The 23,532-nt window shown below is 37.6% G+C and overlaps 2 protein-coding genes across 6 annotated transcripts in view; one reads left to right on the forward strand and one right to left on the reverse strand.

The window, feature by feature from the left end:
• The window catches only part of LOC139984697 (extracellular sulfatase Sulf-2-like), a 48,418-nt gene extending 40,155 nt beyond the window's left edge, over positions 1–8,263 (reverse strand). Inside the window, exon 1 of one of the 3 annotated variants that reach the window (XM_071998709.1) lies at positions 7,730–7,994. The gene's annotated coding sequence lies outside the window, so the exon portion shown is untranslated. Of the gene's footprint in view, positions 1–7,729; positions 7,995–8,105 lie in introns of those variants that run through there. The other 2 variants (XM_071998708.1, XM_071998707.1) reach the window with 2 other exon arrangements.
• Positions 4,733–23,532, forward strand: part of LOC139984698 (MFS-type transporter SLC18B1-like) — a 41,732-nt gene continuing 22,932 nt past the window's right edge. The window contains exons 1-3 of one of the 3 annotated variants that reach the window (XM_071998713.1): positions 4,733–5,071; positions 20,456–20,700; positions 21,671–21,766. In XM_071998713.1, the coding sequence (XP_071854814.1) occupies positions 5,050–5,071; positions 20,456–20,700; positions 21,671–21,766 (363 nt within the window). In that variant the 5' untranslated portion in view covers positions 4,733–5,049. Of the gene's footprint in view, positions 5,072–13,433; positions 13,891–20,455; positions 20,701–21,670; positions 21,767–23,532 lie in introns of those variants that run through there. The other 2 variants (XM_071998711.1, XM_071998712.1) reach the window with 2 other exon arrangements.

Genomic DNA, 23,532 nt, shown 5'->3' on the forward strand with positions numbered 1-23,532 from the left:
TCAGTGTTGTTAGCTAGATGGGATCAGGGGGTGTTGTAGACTTTGTTTCTAGAGGCAAGCAATACTTTTCTAGCGGGGAATGCAGAACCAATTTTATAAGATATAATCTTTTGCATTATTATATTTGGGGGGAGGGGGGAGGAGACATATCAGTTTTATCTCACAGGTTCCTGGGTGAAGAGAGGCAATGGAGATAAAGTGCCTTGCCCAAGGACACAACGCAATCATCTGGCCAGGATCGAATCTGTAATCCTTAGATCACAAGTCCACTGCCTTAACCACTCGACCACAATGCTCTCAAAGACCCAAAATTAGGATCTTTCTACAATATATGATTTCACTTTGTGTTGATATCAGCATATTATGAGAAATGAATGACACAATTTTATGACAACCCCAGCTATGAATAATTTGTCAAACCTATCAATCACTAAACCAATCCATCAGTAATACACAGAGTGTTTCGACACCAGTGGAGAGGCTGCCAAAAACAACCTGTGAGGGATTGGATTGCTGTTGATAGATATTTAGCCAGGAATGATGATCACAAACAAACTCAACAGCTTTTCATAAATAAAGTTAACTTAAAAGCACAACGAATCACTGGGTTTAGATTTGTGATCATTTCAATGCAGTCACAGCTCCTTCAGCGATAATAAAAAATTACATGACAAAACCCTTTACTTTATGATTCTGCTAAAATTGCTAAATTAGGGAGGAAAATTACTGCCATATATTTAGATACTTACATCCTTTTCAAAAAATGAAAAAACACTTTTTTTCTTCATTTTGTACATAAATGGACATGAATATATACAAGTTTTGCACTGGGAATGGTGTTATGGTGAACTGTTATGAAATCGATACATATTCCCCACCCCCACCCTCCACCCCCACCCCAAGATATAAGCCAGAGAAGGGGACTACTAATACTATGCTATATCCTGGCTTACAAAACATGCATTAGTTTCTTCCAACCTACTGTGTCTGTGCCCATTAGCTTTACATCCAGTACAAATGGCTGCAAAGTAAACTTTGGCATAAATATATACACCAGCATGAAATGGGATGGAGCCAACACGATTACGGCAATTATTTATTTTTTTGCTTTCCTTTTTCATTCCGAGAAAACTTCCAGGAGCTAATGGAGGACAGTATATATTTGCCTAGTATTGATTTGTTTTAATTTGTTGGGGCTGACTCCATGACGGCACATTCGAGGACTCGTTATTTTGTGGTTTTTCTCGTAGCTCTAGGGTTCAACAGAGACACGGGCGATTATTTCACAAAGCTGCATGATTTAAAACCAAGTTCCATTTAGAGTCGGCGAATCACGTACTGAGGGTTTGGAAACCAGAGGTGGCCTGTAGAGAGGTTAATTGAAATGCAAAGTTTGAGTGAGTGACTAATTCTGTCGATGGGTGCTCTGTGAGAGAGACGGTGAAAAAACCTGGAGGGAGGATGCAGAATGGGAATACTTGAGTAAGTCGAGAGGTCTTAGCAAACTCTTTAACCTTCTCAGGCGCCTGGTAAGACGGAGCTTTAATACTGTATATAGAGCATATCTCACTGTATTGGAATGTTGTCATAGCAACCACATATATATATATACATCCAAAGAACTATGTACTGAATATTGGACTCATTTGCAATTTTCTATGTTGAGACTGTTTAACTGTTGTTGAATATAGTTTACAGTAAGAATACGTTACAGTAGATTGCGTGGTAAAAAAAAAAAAAAAAAGGTGTTCAGTATGGGGGGGGGGTATATTAAAGCTATAAATGCTGAGTTAGTTTAGTCTAATCCCATGCTGACTTATGTACAACGACTCGCAAAAGTATTCGTAACTTACTGCCGTAACTGTGACTGAACTATCGACCAAAATTTACCGTATAGGAGTAAAAAGTCAAAAAACTTGGGAATGCCTACTTTCTGTATTCTACAACTCATTCGATAATTTGAGGTTATTTTCGTGGAAAATTTGCTGCTTTGTTAGTGGATTTAAGAACGTGCTCATGCCATGGTATGCAAACGCAGCATTTGAAAATATAACTAAATTAAGAACACACTGCAGTATAAATAAATATATTGTAATGATAGAAATGTCTCAAAATAAAAAATCTATCTCTATATTACATGAAACATGTCTATAGGTCAGCTAAACATTTTCTGAAAATCCACAGGCATGAAATCTTATATAATCAGTTACTTAAGTAACAATTTAGGTTTTAGAATTACACAATTTTAGCCTCTGGAGCTATAATAAAATGCCAGTGCGTAAAATATCTTTCTTAATTGCATAAATTAATATCCCACTTTCATTTTACTTGAATAAATTTGACTGAAGAAACATTACTTTTGTCCCAGCAGAAAGAAAAAAATACAAGTGCCCTTTTTTTCATCTAAGTGGAAACCAGAAAATCAGCCGGAAGTTCGAGGCCTGGGAAAAAGACAAAAATATTTCTGTTCTTGGCCACACTATGGCATAGAGTTTGCATTTTATATGCCGATATTCATAAAATTGTGTAAAATGTGAAAATTCTGGATGTTGCTTTAAACAAGTGAATAAACGGCTGGTGGTGTTTCCATGTGACTTTGAAGAAGACAGCTACAGTAGGTCATGGAAAGAGAAGAAAATGAAGAAGGGGAAAAAGACCATGGTGTGAATTGTAACTAATGAGAAGGTTATTAAAAAGTCAGCAGGGAATCTAAAACAACTTGGTTTATAATTGTGACAGATAAGGTGAATATTCTGGCCTTGCTCTGGGACTAATATGAAAGCTAGTTCTGTACTCCTAAAATCAGCTGCAGGCTACAATAGGTCTGGAGAGATTGTATATATCCCAGCATGGAATGGTATGTAACAATAGGTACAAGGCTACACACATCTCCCTGCATGCCAGCAACGTTATACTAAAATAAACTTATAAATTCTACCTGAAATCGTTCCTTTGAAGGTATTTTGCAAGAAGTGATGGCCAAAAGTCCCCTGATTGACCTCAGTTTTTTTCTTGGGGGGGATGGGGGGAGAGTGGAATGTTCCTTCTTAGGGGTGGGGGAAGGGATTGGATTTTCAATGGCTGCAGATCAAGATTATTAGTGATATTTCTTAGGCATTTTATAAATTTAAGGCCTGGAGTTGGTGGGCGTCAAAATATATTGTGCACTATTCTGTATAGGATATGGAGGGGGGGGGGGGAGGGGAGTTGGGTGAGTAAGGAGTCATCACTTGTTTGCACCAAATCATTTCATTTAGTGTGTAGTACTGTAGGATATCAGGCAATTGATGCTAGTTCACATTAGCTACACTGTTAAATTAATTTCAATATCATAGAAACCTTGATCCACTGATCGAGATATATATCAATCAATTGGTCTTTCTACTCCTCTGCTGTCCATTCCCCGGTCAAACTACATAATTTAATTGCATTGTATTTGCAAGTATATATGGCAACATCTATCTAGCCTAACACATTTTTTCCACTGAACCTGACTGGTCTTAAGGTAATTAATGAGATACATTATTAGATACATTAATTAATCAGGGTACATTGCTATGGGGATTTTAGTATCATAAAGTTATCAATACATTGTAGAAATGAGGTGTAGCAATTAATGAGGACAATTGTCAGTGAGGTGTACCATAAGCTACAGTGTTAAAGGGTGTGAAGACTCGCCCAAAAAAAAACGTCTAAATGCCTATAATCGTCCATTGCAGGTAATCTGACCTAGTTTCGAATGAGGTGTAACAGAAGTGTTGGACCCCACCATCGATCCCAGAAAATACGCACACAACTTGCTACCGTCGGTATAGACACTAGTGTACAGTCAGTATATACAGCTGCGGTCAATACCCACAGCACAGTGTGTAAACGATACAGCGATGGACATCTCAGGTCCAGCTAAAGATAACAAGGTATCACATTTCATTGCTTTCTGCATTTCGTAGCGACACGAACAAAACGTCACTTGCAAGCAACAGAGAGTTAAATTTTTCGGAAGGCTGCATGCGGTTTGGGGTGAGTCTTCAATGCCTTTAACATATGTATATATATATACATATATATATATATATTACACCTCTACTACAGCCTGTTAGCACTGTAAACTTGATCTATATCTCTTGTACAGCTCCTGAGATATCTCGTCATGATCTTATAGTCTAAACAATATTATCTATTTGTTATCAATTTAATGGAAGGGATTAATTTAGATTGATTAATAACGTCAAATGATATTATTGATTAAACTGCTCTCCCAAAGTACGGAAACAAAACGATGCAAACATCTGTACCTCGAAACGTACTATATAGATCTTTCAATGAAGCCGAGAAGAAATATGCCAAAAATTGCAATTAACCCAAGTCGGGGGCCTGAATCAACATCAGGAACATGTTTCAGTGAATTGGCCTGTTAAAAGGAAACCAAAAACTGAGTTACTTAATGAGAGGACTGCTTTTGGTTTTATAATGTTTGCATTACAAAATCCAGACAAAGATTTGTGTTCTCGATACCAGCTCGGCAAATTCCGGCAATGCTGAACAATTTGTTTGTTTACAATGTTTACTTTAATACCAGCAAATAGCTTGCCCTACATATGACACCAGTGATAAATCGCCACATTGTTTGTTGACTTGAAACTTTCAATGAGCTGCATGCTCCGTTGTTGACCAAGCTTATAGTCACTTCCATTAACTTCATATACTTTAAAGAAAAAGAATATTTGAAGTAGTGACAAAATACATTTCAATGGTTTTTTGAAATTTTACACTTTTAATATGCACGCACTTATGCTGATGAACTCCTTGATAAAAAACCGAGCAAAGAGACCGAGGAGGACTGTACACAGTTTTTTTCAATTTTTTTCTTCACGAACTATTAAAATTGTATCGTGAGCTTTCTTGTACGTGTGGGTTACATTCTGTCCTAGCGTCAACAACCAGAGCCCACCGAAACACTTTGAGAAAGAACAAAACAGCGGGTTGTGCACAGGCTTCCATCTGAGTATCATTTAGCTTACTACAGAATTACAGTATCAGCTCTACAAGATGGAATATCGAGGAGACAACGGTAAAAAACACTTTGCATTTTAATTTATGTCCGTACAATAGTTAATAGCTAGATTGGAATTGTATGTCTGTTTACAAACTACTGTAATGCAAGTATAACGTTACCATAGTCAATTACTGTAGGCCTATAGCATAGGTGGCACAGAGTGGCCATATGCTGCAGCAGCACCCACAGGCCAATTTGTGGCCCCATGGACAAGTTTCTGCGACATACTTCTTCAATTCCAAAGTACACAAGGTCTACCAACTCCAGTACAGGATAAAGTTACAACCCCCCCCCCCCACCCTCTGCCTTCATTGATCCACATCAGACCTGTCATGCACCCACTACTTTGCTACCTCTAAATTCTCCCATTCAGAAATAATATCCATTCAGAAGATATCCTTGTTTGTGGACCACTTCATCAAACCTCTTGTTCCTCAGATATATTCTTATATCCATGACACTACAGATTTCCTCAGGATACTTGAAGATATCAAGAACCAAATCCCCAGTACAGCCATCATCAGTACTTTCGACGTCACTTATCTTTACACTAACATCCCTCATGCTGAAGGTATCGCAGCCACGTGTGCAGCCCTGTCTAAGAAGGTCCACCCTTGTCCACCCATCTCTGACATCAAAGTTCTCCCATTCAGAAATAATACTACTTAGAAAATAAATGCACTATTACATCTGGGAATACAAAAACTGCACACTATCTATCCCCTATCTGCCCTGTATCTATCCCGTATCATGCCCTGTATCTGCCCCTATGTTCCCCCTATCTGCCCCCTATGTGCACCACAAATACTGACACTGGAGCCTGGTGGTACAGTATGGTACTAAAGTGTTGCTTGACGTTATTCTGTCATACCTCTTAACTCATAAATCAAACTCACAGTGTAGCCTGTACATTTGTTGCTTAATACAGATGTGCACATTATTTATTCGTCTTCAAAGTTCCACGTAATATGACCGTACAGCCTCTAGCAGTCTCGGAAACCAATGTGTAAGTTAACCTGTTGACTTAACTTTAATAGTTGTGCCGCAGTGCCCCACACTGCGTGCTATTTAGTCACGCGCCAACAACAGTAGTCTGTCTGCACAGTGAGAATTTGAAAATGTAAATTTAAAGATTTCACCATATTCATAGCCCAATAACCTATCGAGCAGCACCATTCGAGAAGATTTGCACCACTTCTGCCTGCGTAATACTTACAAATCTATCAGCATTGTTACGAACGCAGGATTCTGTGTCTGGGACGCAATCTTTTAGCCTGGGACGCAAAACCTGCAAATTGGGGACGCAAATTCTTTTGTTTTTTTCAGGAACTTCAAATACATACGTGATGTCACAAACTTCAAGTACACACACTCGCAACTAGGCCCATGCAAGCATATTAACGACCAATTTTTTGAATGTCTTTCTTTCTTTCTTCCTTTTCAAAACAACCACCACTTCTCAAAAGAACCAACATTTCTTCCAATACCTTGTACAGATGATTGAATTTGTTCGAAAACAAATAATTCTGACATTCTTAGCGTATTCATAGCCCATAGCATTTTCATAGACGTAATGTAAGAGAGTTGTAGAAGTTGCAGAAGTGAGCACTGCATGATGCCTAGGCCAACATATATGGTAACATATAGTCTACCACAAAATTTCCCGATTAAGAATTTGACAGTAATTTTGTTGTATACTAGTTATTTACAGCTTTCACCTTTTTTTTTTTTTTTGTGCACAATATAGACCAATCACTATAGGCTTCCGCTACGTACAAGCCAATATTTTGTCAGGGGTCATTATAACTAAGCATTGTGCATTCCTGTAGAGGTATTTCAAAGTGCATGTTTAATGGAGGACTGCAGGGATGCCAGTCTTTTGGAGCAAACATTTTAATATCCTGGTAACAATACTGAAATATTGGGGTGTCAATTCAGACAAGCACATGTGAATATTGCAAATAGCAGTATCATGAGAAACTGTCAGAAAATTAGGCCAATTAAACAACTCTTTTCATCTCTAATTGCCAAACACATATAACGGTGTCTGCTAACTCTAATGACCATGCAGTCTGCAGAGCTCAGAAAGTGACATTTCTGAAGGCAGAATTTTATTTAAATTTATGATTACTTAGCTCAAAATTCGTGAGTGGAAGGCACAGAATGGGGTTAAAGCAAACTTGTGTCGGAGGCAATGCCAGAGTGAGGTCTCGCCTAATTAGGATCCCTGGTTGGGGTCTACGCCCTGCAACATATTTTCTGTTCATTTATAGGCCTAAATGTTAGGCTTATATAGCCTAGCTTTAATAATGTATAGGATACCTTTGCAGAACTTGTGCATGGCTAACCTAACCCTAGATTATGTGAGTTTGTCACATAAGTTCTAGCTGCCATCTTACAGTTACATGCACTTCTAAGTTCTAATAGAGTTCACTTTGACAATACAGAGTCTAACAATGTATGCCTGCATGACTTACTTTGTCCAGCCTAACAAGTTACGCTATACTAAGTCTAATGTTAGGTTGATCCTAGGAATCTCTACAGGCCTAGGTTACTTCAAGCGGAATAAGGCCTACTGTAGTCAGTAATACTATTAACAGTTCGGATATATGCCAAGCCGAACTGTCAGGGCCTAGGCTAGGCTTAATGTTAGGCCTAGTTACACAAACATACCTCCGAGTTAGTCTTCCCGCAGTTGTAAAAGAAATAACATCTCCTTTGCTGACAAAAACGGTTAATTCAGTTTATCCTAGGTCAGACTTTTAATTTCCACGTTCAACAAGAATCCCGAAGTTACCCATACGAAGTTAGCTGGAGTAATACTAACTTACAGAACTTTCTAACAAGTTACAAGTTACATTACTGGCTACCGCACTTGCATTAGGCGTTATGACGTATGAGTCACTAACGTTAGTTGGATGTTCCCAACACACAGACGCCACACTTCTGTATTGAGGCGCTTACTTTTTGCCTTCAAGATTTACCATATAACGTGTGTCATCCATTCTAATAACTGAACGCTCTCAAAATACTCTGCATAGCTACTTACCACGTTTATGTGAATAACTTTACAATGCAGAAGAATAAGTGTAGTCAAGCCTGGAGAACAAATCGTTAGATTCCTACTCCCGCTTCATCAGTTTCCTTCCGATTTTGCTTTCTTCGTCTTCGCAAGTTCTCCATGAAACTTAGTATAAGAAATAAACAACCTGACTAATTTTGCTGTGGCAGTCGCTATGAATGTTGGCGCTATGCAAAATAAAAGCAACGACGCACATTTGGGCAAAACAACGTCACTTAAACGGACGCCATTCATTGGTTTAAAGTTTATATCCAGTGATTTGGTTCAAGAATATTGAAGCCATAGCACTGTTAACAACGGGATTAGCTGGATACGTTTTAATATCACGACACAAACACAAAAGATAATCCAGACATATGTTTTCCCTTTTATTTTGAGAGTTTTTCAAAACATTCAATCGTTAAATTTAATCCAGTGTTAATTGTCAATTATTAAGATAAACTGACCCCGTCCTATAAGACGTGTTTAAAAATCCAAAATTGATTGTTCGCAATATTATAAACTTTCGGGTTACGTGTAAGAAAATAATAATAATAATAATTGTAACACGAAGAATTGCTCATAGTTTTGCATTCAAGGCGAATAACTCTCCAGTGGTTAGGTTCGAAAGTCGTAAAGGTATATTCTGCACACTTCATCAACATCACACATGTATCAAGGTCAAAGAATCAATTCTTTTACGTCATAATTTTATTTGGTGTAAATGATGTAGGATCGCATAGGAACATAGGATGATTTCATTGGTCTATTTCAAATGGTATGACGTCATAAAATTGATATTGTTAATGTCCAAGTTATATTGAGTATTAATTTCAAAAGTTATAATTTTTCGGGAAAAAAATAAATGTCATTTAGTCTGGTATTAAATTAAAGAAACATCATCTCTTAATTGCACGTTTTGGGACGACTGGGCATTCAATACGGTACTTAATCACATATATTGAGAATTAACTATCTGAGGGCGTCCCGGATAATGACTTTATAGGGGAGTGACTAATACACCCTTACAAAAGAGATTTTGTGTTTCAATTGATTAAGTGTAGATCGCATAAGACATAACGTTGACAGATTTCACCGTGATTAACAGATTGTATCCATTACTCGAAAAAGTGATCATCGTAAACACTTTCAAAAAATATTTCTCATGTTTTCGAAAAACTATGAGCAGTGGCTTGCGCAGATATAGGTTGGGGGGGGGGGGGGTGAGGGCCACAACCCTACCTCCCATCATCAGTCGGGAATAGAAAGCTCGCTTTGGGGGAAAAGATTCGGTAGAGAGAGTTTTTTGTTAACATTCAGCCGGGGAAACCTTTAGACCACTGTAAGGGTGGATACGATCAACATATGCAACTTCTTACAACATCTTATATTTATTAGCACCAGCTTACATTTAGAGCTAGTAGTATATACTAATATATGGTTTAAATATGCCTCAGATTACACCAGTGGACGTCTTTTAACTTTTAAGAGAGAGGTGAGGTGAGGAAGGCGAGGGACATGGAAGTCGCCTTCTTGATCCCAGGGACACAGCCCTTGTTTTTTCTTCAAATCCTTGATTTTTCCCTGGACCTTTCATGAAGCTTTAGCTACTCTTCCTAAAATTAGTCGGGGTCAATTTAGATTTCCCGCCAACCACCCCCCTCCCCTGAGTCCCCTCCCCGCATCCAAAACTTTGAAATCGTATCCACGTCACTGATTAAGAGTGGACATCTTATCAGTCTTCTACGCGGGGAATTTGATAGGGGTTTTATCTGAGTGAATATAAAAAATAATTGAATAGGCTATATAATGTTGTATACAGACCATTTATGAAACACAAGAAACTACTGTCCTTTGTATCAGCATTGTATGATATAGTTATGCTAATTCATAAATGGATAGCGATATTTGCCAGCCAATTTTTAACCAATTGTAATAACAAGGAGAGCGTGTATAATCGGAATTTGCTGGGTCGGATCCAGGATTTTAGAAAGGAAGGAGAGGATATGCCCACGGGGTCGTTCAACCCGACGCATAATTAGGAAGACTCGGAGGGGGTCTGGGGTTCCTCTCCCAGAAAACAAAAGTAGACTTGAAATGGTGAAGTCTGAGGCATATTTAGGCTATTAATTAGGTATATAATTAAGATCTAAAAATAAGTCTGTGCTTATGACTACTTTTATTTTGGGTGTTAAGAAAAAGGGTGGACCTACACATTAAATATAATTCTGCCTTCAGAAATGTCACACCGTCACACTGTCACATCGTCACATCGTCACACCGTCACACCGTCACACCGTCACACCGTCACACCGTCCTTGTTATAGGGTGATTTTAAGCGTCAAGAGGTAGCTTTACACGTTATCTATATATGATATTGTCACTGACAAAAGCTCAAAGGTGTAGGGATTAACGACTACATACGGTATATCCTAGCAGAATCTTGGCATTGTTGCTTAGGTATGATACGATGGGTTTGGCTTATAATGTCCTGAATAAATACATGCCGTTAAAGTTCCATTTAGAATTGTTACTATTAAATTAACTTAATTATTCATGTGTGCATAGCACAGGAAAATATCGGTGAATATATATTAGAGAAAGACATTTTATTGACATTAGCTTCTAAATGCGTCATTAAGTCTGAATGTGATCGACCGCTTTTGCACTTTCTAGCAAAATCTTGGGTGACCAATGTGAAGACCTTAAAGATAAATTGACGTTTACAAATAGCTCCCTCAGTTTTACACTTTCTCGTCGGCGCAACTGCATACAAATAAATACAGTTGTTTACCACAGTTGCTTTGAAGCCGTTTCCGCCATAGTCGATTAACCACCTGTTAATGCAATTCTGCCTTCGATTAAGCCATATTTCCAAGTAGTGGGCAACTGTTGGTTTCACACGGACATCATCATTACAAATACATTGAAAGCCTTCGTCATATAAAAATAAGATATTGGTGATATTGATGCATGGTATACCTATTGTTTTCATACAAAATAGTCTTAAAACAATTGTACTCATTCTAAGGGCGAATCGAATTGTACTCAAGTTGATTTTACAGCGGTTCTACTAATCTGCATCATATACCTGTTAAATGGGAACAAAATCATGAGTGGAGTACATTGTCCCGTGTTTTCGAGTACACAACCACATCCCCCATGCCCACCTCCCCCCCGTTTCTTTGAGTACGATTATTGGGGAAAACACGATGAGTATATACGAGCAAATAAATGTTTAATGCACTACTACTACAGAAAAGTCTACTCGAGTACGCCTTAGGACTCGAGTACCACATATTCGATTCTACGGCGTTGCCTGTATGAATTCCAGACTGGCTTTTATACAGTCGGGTATATATACTTGTTATAACGATACGGGTCTGGATGGATTTGTCATCGATTTTCAGAAATGTAAATAACCTTACGAGTCAGTTATCAAAGTATGACAATTTATATCAAATCATTTGACAAGAGTTTTTAAATACAATGAAGTATAATTTAGAGGAAATTAAGTTTGATGAAATTCCTTCGATTTTAATAATTTTGATAAATTCCATACTATCCCTCATCGAAAATATTCATCTGACATTGATTGAATGATGAGCTATAGTGAACTACATTTTTATAGGCTCAAGATGACTAAATTTCAACGCGCGCAGCTGTTTCAAAACCAATCGCAATATTACAATGACTATGTACACTGCCGCTAACAGACTAACAAAAGGTTATAGACAAATAATGTTGTTAATACTTCCCTTGGAAGTCAAAAGTCAGACATCAATTTGACAATTGAATAACCAAATGTATGTATTAAAGCCGATAATTCGTAACCTCAACATCTACTAAAGCTTCCTGGAATATTTCCTGGATTTTTCTTCGAAATCACAGGTTCCCCGGGTTATAGATCGATCTGCATGTATTGTAATTTCCGCTGCAACCTTTATTTCATCGTCTTTCAGCTCAGCTTGCGAGCCAAAATTTCTGTCACTTTTTGCCACCGTATTTGAATGACTGCCATTTCGTCATTTTGCCTTCGATGTGGTCATTTGAGGTCAAGAGAGGTCATTTTCTGAAAACTTAAAAATACTACTCCTCGCAGAGCATTTGTCCAAATTTGCTGAAATGTTGAGGATATAACGTTTGAATGTTGAAAGTTGTTCAGGAAAAAGAATTGTTGTCGTCATGTGAGGGCCCACATGCAGTCGCCTTGAACACACAATAAATAAATAAATATATATATATATATATATATATATATATATATATATATATATATATATATATATACATATATATATATATATATATATATATATATGTATATATATATATATATAAACATACATATATATCTCTCTCATGTGGCCAGATTTCACTCGTTTGCTACGATGCTGTCTAAATATATTAATACAGACCACGAAGTTCTTCATCGTTAGCAGTGCATGAAGAGATTATTAATTAATAACGTAACCTATACATCAATTCCTCAATATATAGGCATACTATATACTGCAGTGTAACAAACACCTTTAATCTGCGAATCAAAGGATTTGTCACACCACCTGTAGCACTTAAAGGGATATCATAATGTTGGTAGACGATGTCAAACTTATATTGAAGAGGAAAATATTCCAAGCCGTTAAACGAAATCTCCATCTAACTTTACCTTCATATATCTTGTCCCGGCATAATTTGAGGTATGAATGATTGAATGTAGCCTATTTCGACTGGTTAAACATTTCTTTTCACCAAGAACTGGATCACAGTGGGCGTCCTGCGATGTCATCAGGGTTGTTATTCATGACGTGGCGGTGGTGGTGGTGGTGGGGGGGGGGGGGTGGGGTTCTAAGGGGACGGGCTAAAAACGTGGAGGGCAATGAGATTGCAAAATGGTGCTATAGTTTGCAAATTTTGAAACAATGTTGAATAATTTTCGGCTGTTAAGACATACTTTACAAACAAGTATACAATTCAGATTATAATATACCGGTATTATATCGCGGGTATAATATACTGGTATAATATACCACGGGCTTGCATGGAAAGACCTATTATAGATTAAACTGAAACGTTACACCGGATGTTATCCCACGTGACCTATAATCTTCTACCTATCCATACCCGCCTGATTTACCCAGAATCCAATCAATTAGCCACTACCCTAACCTTTAATCCGTCTATCCGGGTAATCTGTTTTCAAATATTAATCATATCATACCCTTCATTGATCCCGCCAAGTTGTCCTGATATATCCACGAGAAGATCCTGTACATCATATGTCAAATACGTTACATCTAATTGGAAGTTATAACTGATCGTGTCCGACAAGCCTTTAATTTGTAGAACAACGTTTTTTCGATCATCACTAAACAACTTCATTTGAATTAATCGTGTCGTGATTTGGTTGCTTTTTGCCATGATTTTATGAACAGTATTTTGTTATACAGACGGTGCAGTTTGGTGTGCAAGTGTTTCTTCTATACACTGCTATTGAATCATAGAAGTTTTTTTGCTTCTTGCCGTCGGTCAATCATTTATTTACAGGACGATTTTAGTGTCGTGCGCAAAAGTTATTTCAGAGTTTTTTTACAGAGTTGCCCTTATCATTTTAACACTACCGTCATTTTTGTATCTAATGTTTACATCGCCGTTGAAGTCCAAGAAGGATAACGATCATATTACATTGGTATATGCAATAAGCACCATTGTACTCATTACAGAACAGAAAGAGAAAAGAAAACAAAAACAGGTTACGAAATTATCATGAAAGGTAAGCTCTTGATTTTTACTCTAATCTCAATCTTTACGTAATATATTTTTGGCTTTCTTTCTGTCTCCGTGAAGATGGTATAGAAGCGATAAGGATAAGGTGAGTTTGATACCGGTAATGCATATTGTAAAACATTCTTGCAAATTCAAATTGACTTTTTGTATGGGTCACATGGCCGTGTAAGATTACAATAGTAGAGTGTACAAGGCTATAAAAGCGATTATATATAGGCTATCGTATACGGTAGCCTACCCACGAAATAATAATAAAAGTAAGAACGAAAGGAAATCGGCAAACTTATATATGGGTCTCCTTTTATTGGTGGTACAGACGTTTATCTTCACGTAAAGACATTCCTCTATTCAACATGAAAAACACATTTATTCATGTGCTGTTATATTTAGTCATGTGTAGTCACATTACTTATATTTATATATATATATATATATATAGATATAGATATAGATATATATATATATATATATATATATATATATATATATATATATATTTAATTGAAATTGTAATTAGTTGGAAAATATATACATATATATCTATATAGTTATGTGGAGTCACATTTATTCATATGTAGTCATATATGTAGCCATGCATGTGGAGCAACATTTATAAGTGTGTAGTGATAGGGATATATGTAGTCACATTAAGTCATATGCAGGCATGCATGTAGTCTTCTGTAGTCGCAAAATCCATATTCTGGCATGTGTAGTCATGCAGAGTCATATCTAGTCGTATGAAAGTTTTCGGCCCTCTCCATTGGTCAATCAGGTCACATGATCGACGCAAATATTATATTGATATAATGGTATTAATATACATAGTTTTGTTACTGAAGGCACGGTGAATGTCAAGGGTTGGTATATATCCGTGAAGCACATCCATTCGTTTGACTGATGTGGCTTTTACTTTGAATGGATAAGAAACAATTCCTCTCGGGGGGTTAATTATGGTACTGAATGCAACCTGCATTAATTTCCCTGTTTTCAATGGTCTATCACATACGAAATCAATAATTATTACTGACTTTGTTTTTCTGTATAAAAGTCATGCCGTTTGAGTTTAGAATTAAAGGAATGTGGTGTATAAAAACACATCTTAATTTAGTACGTAATATTTTTTAATTAAATGAGATTAAGAAGGGGGGGGGGGGGGAGCGTCAATGATCAGAATAATATACAGGGTCGACTCATAGGAACGGGGTCTAGGGTTCCTCTCCCAGAAAAAAAACACCCATTAGATTTGAAATGGTTCCTCGGTCCCCTATCCAGGGAATTTCTTGGTCTACCTTTGACCCTGCAGATGTTTGCTTCAAGTAGATTCGTCAAGAATCATATGAATTGGTTCGAAAATGAAACAATAACAACAACAGCACATCAAGTTCAACTAAGTCCTCATGGTTTTATCTCAATGTTGGATAAAATAGTTCATCCAGCCTATAACTAGCCAGCACAAACGAACAATAAATTGTAACCACACCGACCTGTTAACCAAAGACCGAAGGTTATATATGCTGACGTCAGATGACGTCATATAATTCAAACCAAAGTATACAAATTTCAATATTTGGCTAAACGAATCGTCTTGGCCCTTCAGTTGTTACATTGATAAAGTACATTTTTTGAAAGAGGGGATAATGAAAGCTGAGACTTAAACGAAGCAAATTGTTATAACAACTCCCAGCTTAATATCTTGCGTCGTTGTTGAGATATAAAACATTACAGCCCCCTCCCCCTCACTTTGGATAAGTGCATTGCGCAATAAGATGTGACGTCATTCTTGCAGGTACTATATACACTAACAGCTGGTGTGTTGCTTTCTCTGTAATTGAAAATATTATACTGTATAACCTTGAAATATAATTTGATTGTGTGATGGGATGTTATTTTATGTTGGTAATGTGTGATTAGGTGACTTCATCATTAACTAAACAGTTATATCAATTATTATTATTATGTATAAGGGCCCTCATTGCAGCATCAGTTTAAACTAGTGCAACAAGACATAGAGACAGTTTGTTGTGTTACCCATGTATGTGTCAACACACACTATTAAGCAATGTACTAATCTGAATAAAAATAAATCAATTTCAAAAAGTTTAGTTCTCCGTAACGGATCGAGCGATGGAGATGGGAGTTGAATTCTATTTTAATTGCTCTGTGATATTATTATTATTATTTTTTTTTGAAGTTTTAGGCTTTGTTATCCCTTTAACGTGTCACCGTACTTTTCATTACATAAGCAGTTGGTGTACAAAAAATACAAGGTAATCATATAATAATAAAAAAGACAAATAATAAATATAATAACAAAAAAATTAAAAACAGTAATATTCAGTGATAATGCACAGAATACTGACATTCACCATAAAACATGCATCAAAGAACGATGGTATTTCATAGCCTAATCCATGTAAAACATTTTATGAAAGAAACGCTTGGTCAATTTTTCAATTTAGAAAAGCTTTCCCCGCACCCGGAGAGATGATTACCACTAACTGTATCGACCCGTAGCGAGTAACGAGGCCTCATGGTAATGGTTTAAACAACGTACTTTGGGAAATTGTATTGCTTCAATTGAAGTCTATACAAAAAATAGGGTAGGCCTATTTATTAGAGAGAAAAAAGGTAAACTTACAAAAACCTCGCTATATGCAAGTTCTAAATCAAGGAATATTCTTTTTCCTCTCTTAATAGCTTTTATGATGACACTGACCAGGTTTAATATTAAAAAATAGGCAAATTTTGTCAATATTCCGTGGTTGAAATCGTTTTCCTAAGTGGTATAATGATTGCCATATTTCCGTTTGGCGAGGAGGAATAAAATTGATATCGAAATTTCGATGATTATTAAATTCGTATATTAGCTTACTTCTCATAAAGAGCCATCCCGACAATCATGGTTTGTCAACGAATTCAAAAGTCTTGTTATGGAGAACAAATGTTAAAACAACCGATTCTGAGTCAATCCTCCATTTATTGTTTATTACAAAGCACGAAGATTAGTGGGTAAAAAGATAGGTATTATTACCGTGTAAAACATCTCAATTTGCATTTGGAAGACACTTTCACTAATTAACATGGTATTTACTCAAGGTAGTATTGCAAGGGGTCGAAACCAAGTCACGTGTCTTTTAATTTGCACCGACTGTAATTCAGAGGCGGATCAAGGGTTGTAACCAAAACTACAGAATGAAATGCTTCCCGAAAGGAATATGAGGGCGGTATTGACGAACTTAGCATGCATAATGCATATACATGTGTGACCTGATTAATTCGCTTTGACTTAGGCTTTGAGTACAACGTTTTCTGTATGCTGCCGTATAAGACGAATCTAACCGTATAATAATAGTAGTAACCGACTTTACGACCCGCGTTGAAGTCATTGCCGACTTTGCAATCGGATATCCCACTCACAATTTTGAAAAGGTCTCTGAGAGTGACTCTATAGTTTCCCCTTTCGGCGAACCATAAAGGAGACATTATGGTTCTGTGGCCGTTGCTGAAGCCAACTACCGTATATATATTGCTCATCACCAGCCAAAAATAAAGGAAAGATAGATAGAAATGAGAAGGTGAATTCTGAGGCATATTTAAGCTATAATTTTCAATCTTAATTATAGGTTCACACGCAAGGTTGTGTTTTATACGTACTGTTATTTTTCTTGTGTGTTAAAACGGGGTGGGGTGGGGGTGGGAAGGGATGTGTACAACCCCAAATACCATGGATCCACACCAGTAATTTTAGTTAAAACCTCTTTTCTATGTTGGAGTTAACAGCAGTTAAAACGCAAATAGAAAAACTATCAAAAATTGTATTTTTCAACTTTTAGTTGATTATTTGAATTACCTTTAGATATTCAAGCTAATAGAGTGAGTGAATGATATGTATTTGAAACGGTCATGCGTTGGCAAACCCACAACGATTAAAAGAAAAGCCATTCTAACCTCCACGGGGATTCCAACCATGGCCTTAAGCTTCTAATGCGAGGAACGTTTATAACATTGTGGACATTGCCTATTTGTCCAGAGATGCGTACAATGAGATCTTCATTCCTCTGTAGTCCTCGGCACCTTTTCTCTATAGAGATCAAGCATGGTCATATACTTGCAACCCGTAATCACTTGCGAATCTTCAACTCATGGGAGACCCAGAATATCTCGGAAGAAGTAGCCCAGGAGACACGTACGTGGGTACCGAAATTATACCAGCAAAAATATCGGAGCATAAGAAAACTTCGAAAGTATAGACTGCTTGCGTGCAAAGTGCCCCTTACCGAGTACTTGATTTTAAGAAAACACTTACAGTATGTTTGAAGGTACTTTTAAGTATCAAAACAGTTACAAAAGGGGGAGGAGAGTGGGTGGGTGAGGCGGTGGGGTTGTGTGTTCCGGTACAGCGGTCCCCGTCCTTGGATCCGCCCCGTATTCTGAATGTGATCAAAATGTGCTAAGCAACCACCTGTAACATTTCTTGGACTGAAGGCCAGAACTAAATGTGTATATATATCATGCACAATTTATTCCGAGCCAAATGAATTATGACGTCATCGCAAGCACATCATATCACAGTGCGTACGGATGAAGTTGGGTGGAGGGAGATGTGGTACAATGTGAGATGACATGGTGTAGGGGTGTGCGTGTGGTGGTGGGGGGGGGAGGTTCATGTAGCCCATGCATGATATCAATCGTTGGATTCACCAATTGCTAGTATTTTAATTTGCATATCTTCATTATTTATTCCAGTATTTGTACATGCTTTTCAACAAAAGGGCTCATTCAAAAATGATGCTTTCCCATTTCATTTTTCAACAGATTCGGGCGCTTTGTTTAGTCACAACTTTTAAAGTTTCAATGAAACAACACATTTTAATTAACAAAGGGTTATATTTTGCTTTACCAAAAGGAAATGGTAAGAGTGTACCGTACTTTTTTATTCTCAACATCTTTCAATCATAAATTAACAAGGTGATTATAATAACCTAATTCAGTACTTTGAAGGGCATCTATTTACCCGGAACGACATCAGATGCCATCTGCTGTAATTCACTGCCTGGCTTAACGGCCGGGTAAGACCAGTCGAAATAGTTTACATTCAATTAAGACACATCTCGTGTTGAGATTTTGGGTTTCCAACTAATGTACATATTCATTGTAGGGCCCGTCTAAGTGCATCATACATAGCGTCTCAGTGCATCGTACATAGCGTCGAAGTGCATCGTACATAGCGTCTAATTGCAACGTACACTGTGTCTTATTGAGCGTCCATAGCGTCTAATTGCGTCGTACAAAGCGTCTCAGTGCATCGCACGTAGCGTTTAATTACATCGTACACAGCGTCTAAGTGCATCGTTCGTAGCGTGTAATTACATCGTACAAAGCGTCTAAGTGGCATCGAAAACCAGGTTGGATCCACAAAGAGAGAAATGAAATCTTCAATTTTCCTAAAACATGAGAATAAATCACATTCATCCCATATTACCCCGTCTATTGCGGCATGACAACTCTCAGGCTTGGGGAGTAGCTAATTTGATACAGTGTCCCTTATTATAATTTATCAATGTTGTTAAAATCCAGTGCGTAATCAGAAAGTCGCAAACCAGCTTACTTTTTTTCAATAAGGAACGTGTCGCACAAATGTAATATACCATTAGGGGTACAACCAGGTGGTCATCACCCCCCCCCCCCCACCACGGCACCTGAACTGGCTGTCGTCGTCTCGAACACTAGATTGGAACAAATTCAAACCCCACCCCCCTCCACCCACAAAAAATTAACAGTCATCAGGAGCGACCGAAAAGTTTAGAATGTTAAACATTCTAAACATTTTCAATTTATTTTTCATGACACTCCAAACTTTCTCCTGGCTTTCGTTTAGTGTTACAATTTAGAAACACATTTAATTTTAAGTCAAAACCGGATATTTATTTGCATAACTAACTATCGGTGTTGTAGATTATGTATATTTGGAATAACAACAAATGTTACAGGTGGCGGTATCTGTTCGGTCGCTTTTCATTATATTTTAGATCTTATCTTAATTATTTCCTTACTTTAATTCGGATTTCCCATGTATATCTACTATATCCTTCAACCAGTCATCGGAACGAACTATTGTACGATTGTAATCGGTGACATATAGACCTTCTATGCGTTTTTTTTTATTCACGTACACAAACACACACACGCGCACGCACACAAACGTACAGACTAACCAATCCATCCTTAATTCGAGTGATCCTTTAAGCATACAACATGCCATAACAACTCCCTGCTTTAAGTAACCATAGAATATTGTGTGCTATCATCTTCACGCAAGCAAACTCTCTCGAATTCCTTTATGACTCGATTTTTAAGCAAAGTCATGATGCTTCAGTCTCGCTACTACTTTTTCTTCTATTTCTTACAAGTAAAAGGAAGAGAGGCACCCATTCGTTATTAAGTGTTATGGGTAACAACAACACGGTATCGTTAATGTTAGAGAAATGGAGAACGAGAGGAAAATTCATCTCCTAGTAAAGTATCTTCTTCATCTTCTCTGCCTCTCATAGCTCCTGCTAACCAACAAACCACCATATATGGTATTGCAGACAGCGCCAGTGTGATATCGATTGAGGAGGAGGAGGAGCAGAATGAGGCGGAGAAAGAGGAGAAAGAGGAGTCTGAAGTAAAAGAGGATGGGTACCAAGCATCTTCACCATCTTGTCGTCAAGTGTGTACCTTCATCAGCCTGGCATTGGCCCTCATAATGGACAACGCCTCTTACTACATGAAAGAACCATTCTTCCCTGTCGTGGTAAACAGCTTTCAAGTTACTGCCATATCAAGTCAAAAGTTTAATCAAAAATAATAAACAATAAGTTGGTGGGAGGGGCAGGGGAGGGGAGGGGAGGGGGAATAGGTTCACATTCTCGCGTGGGGATGTGATAAGAACAGCGGGTGGGGTTGGGAATTTAAACGGCGGCCAACGTTCAGCCCTTCTTTTAGAATGTTACCATGACTTATGAGACCATTGGGCTCGATATCCTAGGTAACATGCGTAACACAGGTGTTTGTTCCTCTGATGACAGAGTGTTAATTAGGCCGTGTTACTGTTGTTATAACACCACTGTGTTAAAGACCATTTTATATATAATTTAAAGGTACAATGTCCTCTCACTACAGAGACTGCTTATAGACTCTGTTACTGTTGTATCAGTAACAGTAGGCTACTGTGTTCGAAATCCTTGAAATATACCTTAAAGATGTGTTTTGGAACTGTTTTCTTTATCGTCATGCATAAGTTTATCATCAAACTGGATGTATTCAAACATGGAGAGGTTACTGAATCATCGATATAATCAGGGGAGGATCCAGAAATTTAAGAAAGAGAGCGTGTGGCTCAGAGGCAGTTGAAGCCGATATCAATGATGTAGGGTCTGGTCCCTCCCACCCCCCCCCCCGACCGCCCCTCTCAGATAGAAGTGGAATGGTGCAATCTGAGGCGTTTACTTCGATAAAAACATATCCATAATTAGGTCTAAACGCAAGGTTGCGCGCGTTTATAGCTACCTTATGTTTTGGTGAAATTTAAACGGGGGTGGGTGGGGAGAGAGGGAGACGGGAGAGGGGGGGGGTTGTTCATCCACACCCTCTGAAAGAACGACTGGCAGTTAACTGATTTGTTCTAATTCATCACAAGGATTTTAATTTTTACTACTCTGGTCATAATGATTCAATATGTCTTGATAATTTTCTTATAAACAGTATACTAATTGTATTTACAGGCAAAAGGACATAACGTAACGGAAGCCGAAATCGGTGTTATCTTTGGAAGTCATTTCCTGGTGGCATTGTTATTTTCACCAGTTGTTGGCAAGTTTGTGAGTACCAATTATTATTATTATTATTACTATTCTCAGGGACGTAGCCAGGGGGGAGCATGGGGAGCGACCGCTCCCCCCCTTTCAGTGTCGATTTTTTTTTGTAACTGTCGTTTTTTAGCATGGTATTTTGTCAGTGCTCTTTTGATCTTGAATACTCGTCAGCTCCGTTAACTCGATTGTAATCGTAGTAACATTCACGCCTACTGATTCAACTACTTAGTTTGGCAGATGCAATTAGCTAAATTTAGCTTATAGCCAATTACAAACCTACAGTTGGCCACTGTGTAATAAAATGCATATTGCCTACCTAACCGCACTCTATGGAATGTCACGAACTGTATGCACAACAACGTCGACAACGTTCGTTCTATGAGTCGTCCTAAGGTGTTGCACGAACAGCATGTTATGAAGCTATAAGCTAGCAATCGTACGTGATACGCACTTCCTGTAATAATTATTACACTGCTAATACACTGCGATAACGATATTTGTTTTTAGGCCACTGCATATCTGGCAATATTACAAAATAAAAAAGTTTATATTGTCCATCAGTTAAGTTCGTCAAATGTATTAAAGTCCAAACAATGGACAATAAACAAGAATCATCCTACTGGAAAAATTGTAAATGAGCACTATGTTTGTCTTTCTGATATATTATGTAAAAGAACATGTAAAAAGAATTCAAACAGGAAACAAAATCTGCTGATTATGATATCATATGATCAGGGGCGTAGCCAATATGTAGCACTGTAGGCCCGGGCCTACATTTTTTTTTGGCCAAGTTATCTTTTTTTTTTTAAAAACACCCATAATTCAAATCGATAAGCTTGCTGGACGAGTTCAAGAGTCTATAGACAGGAAAAACTATTGAAATGAACGTAGCAAGAATATGGCTAAATTAGGTGACCTATTCTTCTGTCATCTAGGCTGTCATTTCTATCGCGTGCCGTTTCATTCAACACTCTACCCGCCGAAAAAGACTAGGATCCGATCTTGTCAGTTTTTTTAACATGTAGTTAAGAACCCGTTTACGCAGATAATATTTCAGTTGAGAAAACAGTTGAGAAATTTACATCAGATTGCAATCGTCGGATACCTCTCGCCTTCTCTTATTAGGCTAACTTAAACATTTAGCTACAGTTGTATCAAAGACAATTACTGGCTATAGTTATATCAAAGACATTTCAGGCCTATCTTTGTATCTATAAGTATCAGAAGTTGAAACGTAAGACTACTCTGTACGTGTACCTTGCTAATTTTAAATACATTATGTAGTATTGAATTAGACATTTAATAGCTACAGTTGTATCAAAGACAATTACTGGCTATAGTTGTATCAAAGACATTTCAGGCCTATCTTTGTATCTATAAGTATCAGAAGTTGAAACGTAAGACTACTCTGTACATGTACCTTGCTAGTTTTAAATACATTATGTACATTACGTACTGTTTTAACTCATTTGTTTTTTGGGTTTAAAAGTGATATTGAATGAGGTGTCTCAATATTAGCAAGAGGCCAGGGAACCAGAATGAACACTCGGGAAGGGCCGTTTCCGGCCATCTGGGGGGTTTGTAAACCAACAATTTTCTTGTACGTTCCGCGCCAACCGATGGTGGCGCTCCGCTTAGAAAGTCGTGCCTACAACTTTGAAAATCCATATCAATCGCAAAAAGTGCTCCCCCCTTTCAAATTCCTAGCTACGTCGCTGACTATTCTTATTACAAATCTATTTTACAAGGCAGAACGCTTAGGTGGGAGGCAA

Source organism: Apostichopus japonicus, chromosome 17 (assembly GCF_037975245.1).
Source record: "Apostichopus japonicus isolate 1M-3 chromosome 17, ASM3797524v1, whole genome shotgun sequence".
NCBI classification, from domain to species: domain Eukaryota; kingdom Metazoa; phylum Echinodermata; class Holothuroidea; order Aspidochirotida; family Stichopodidae; genus Apostichopus; species Apostichopus japonicus.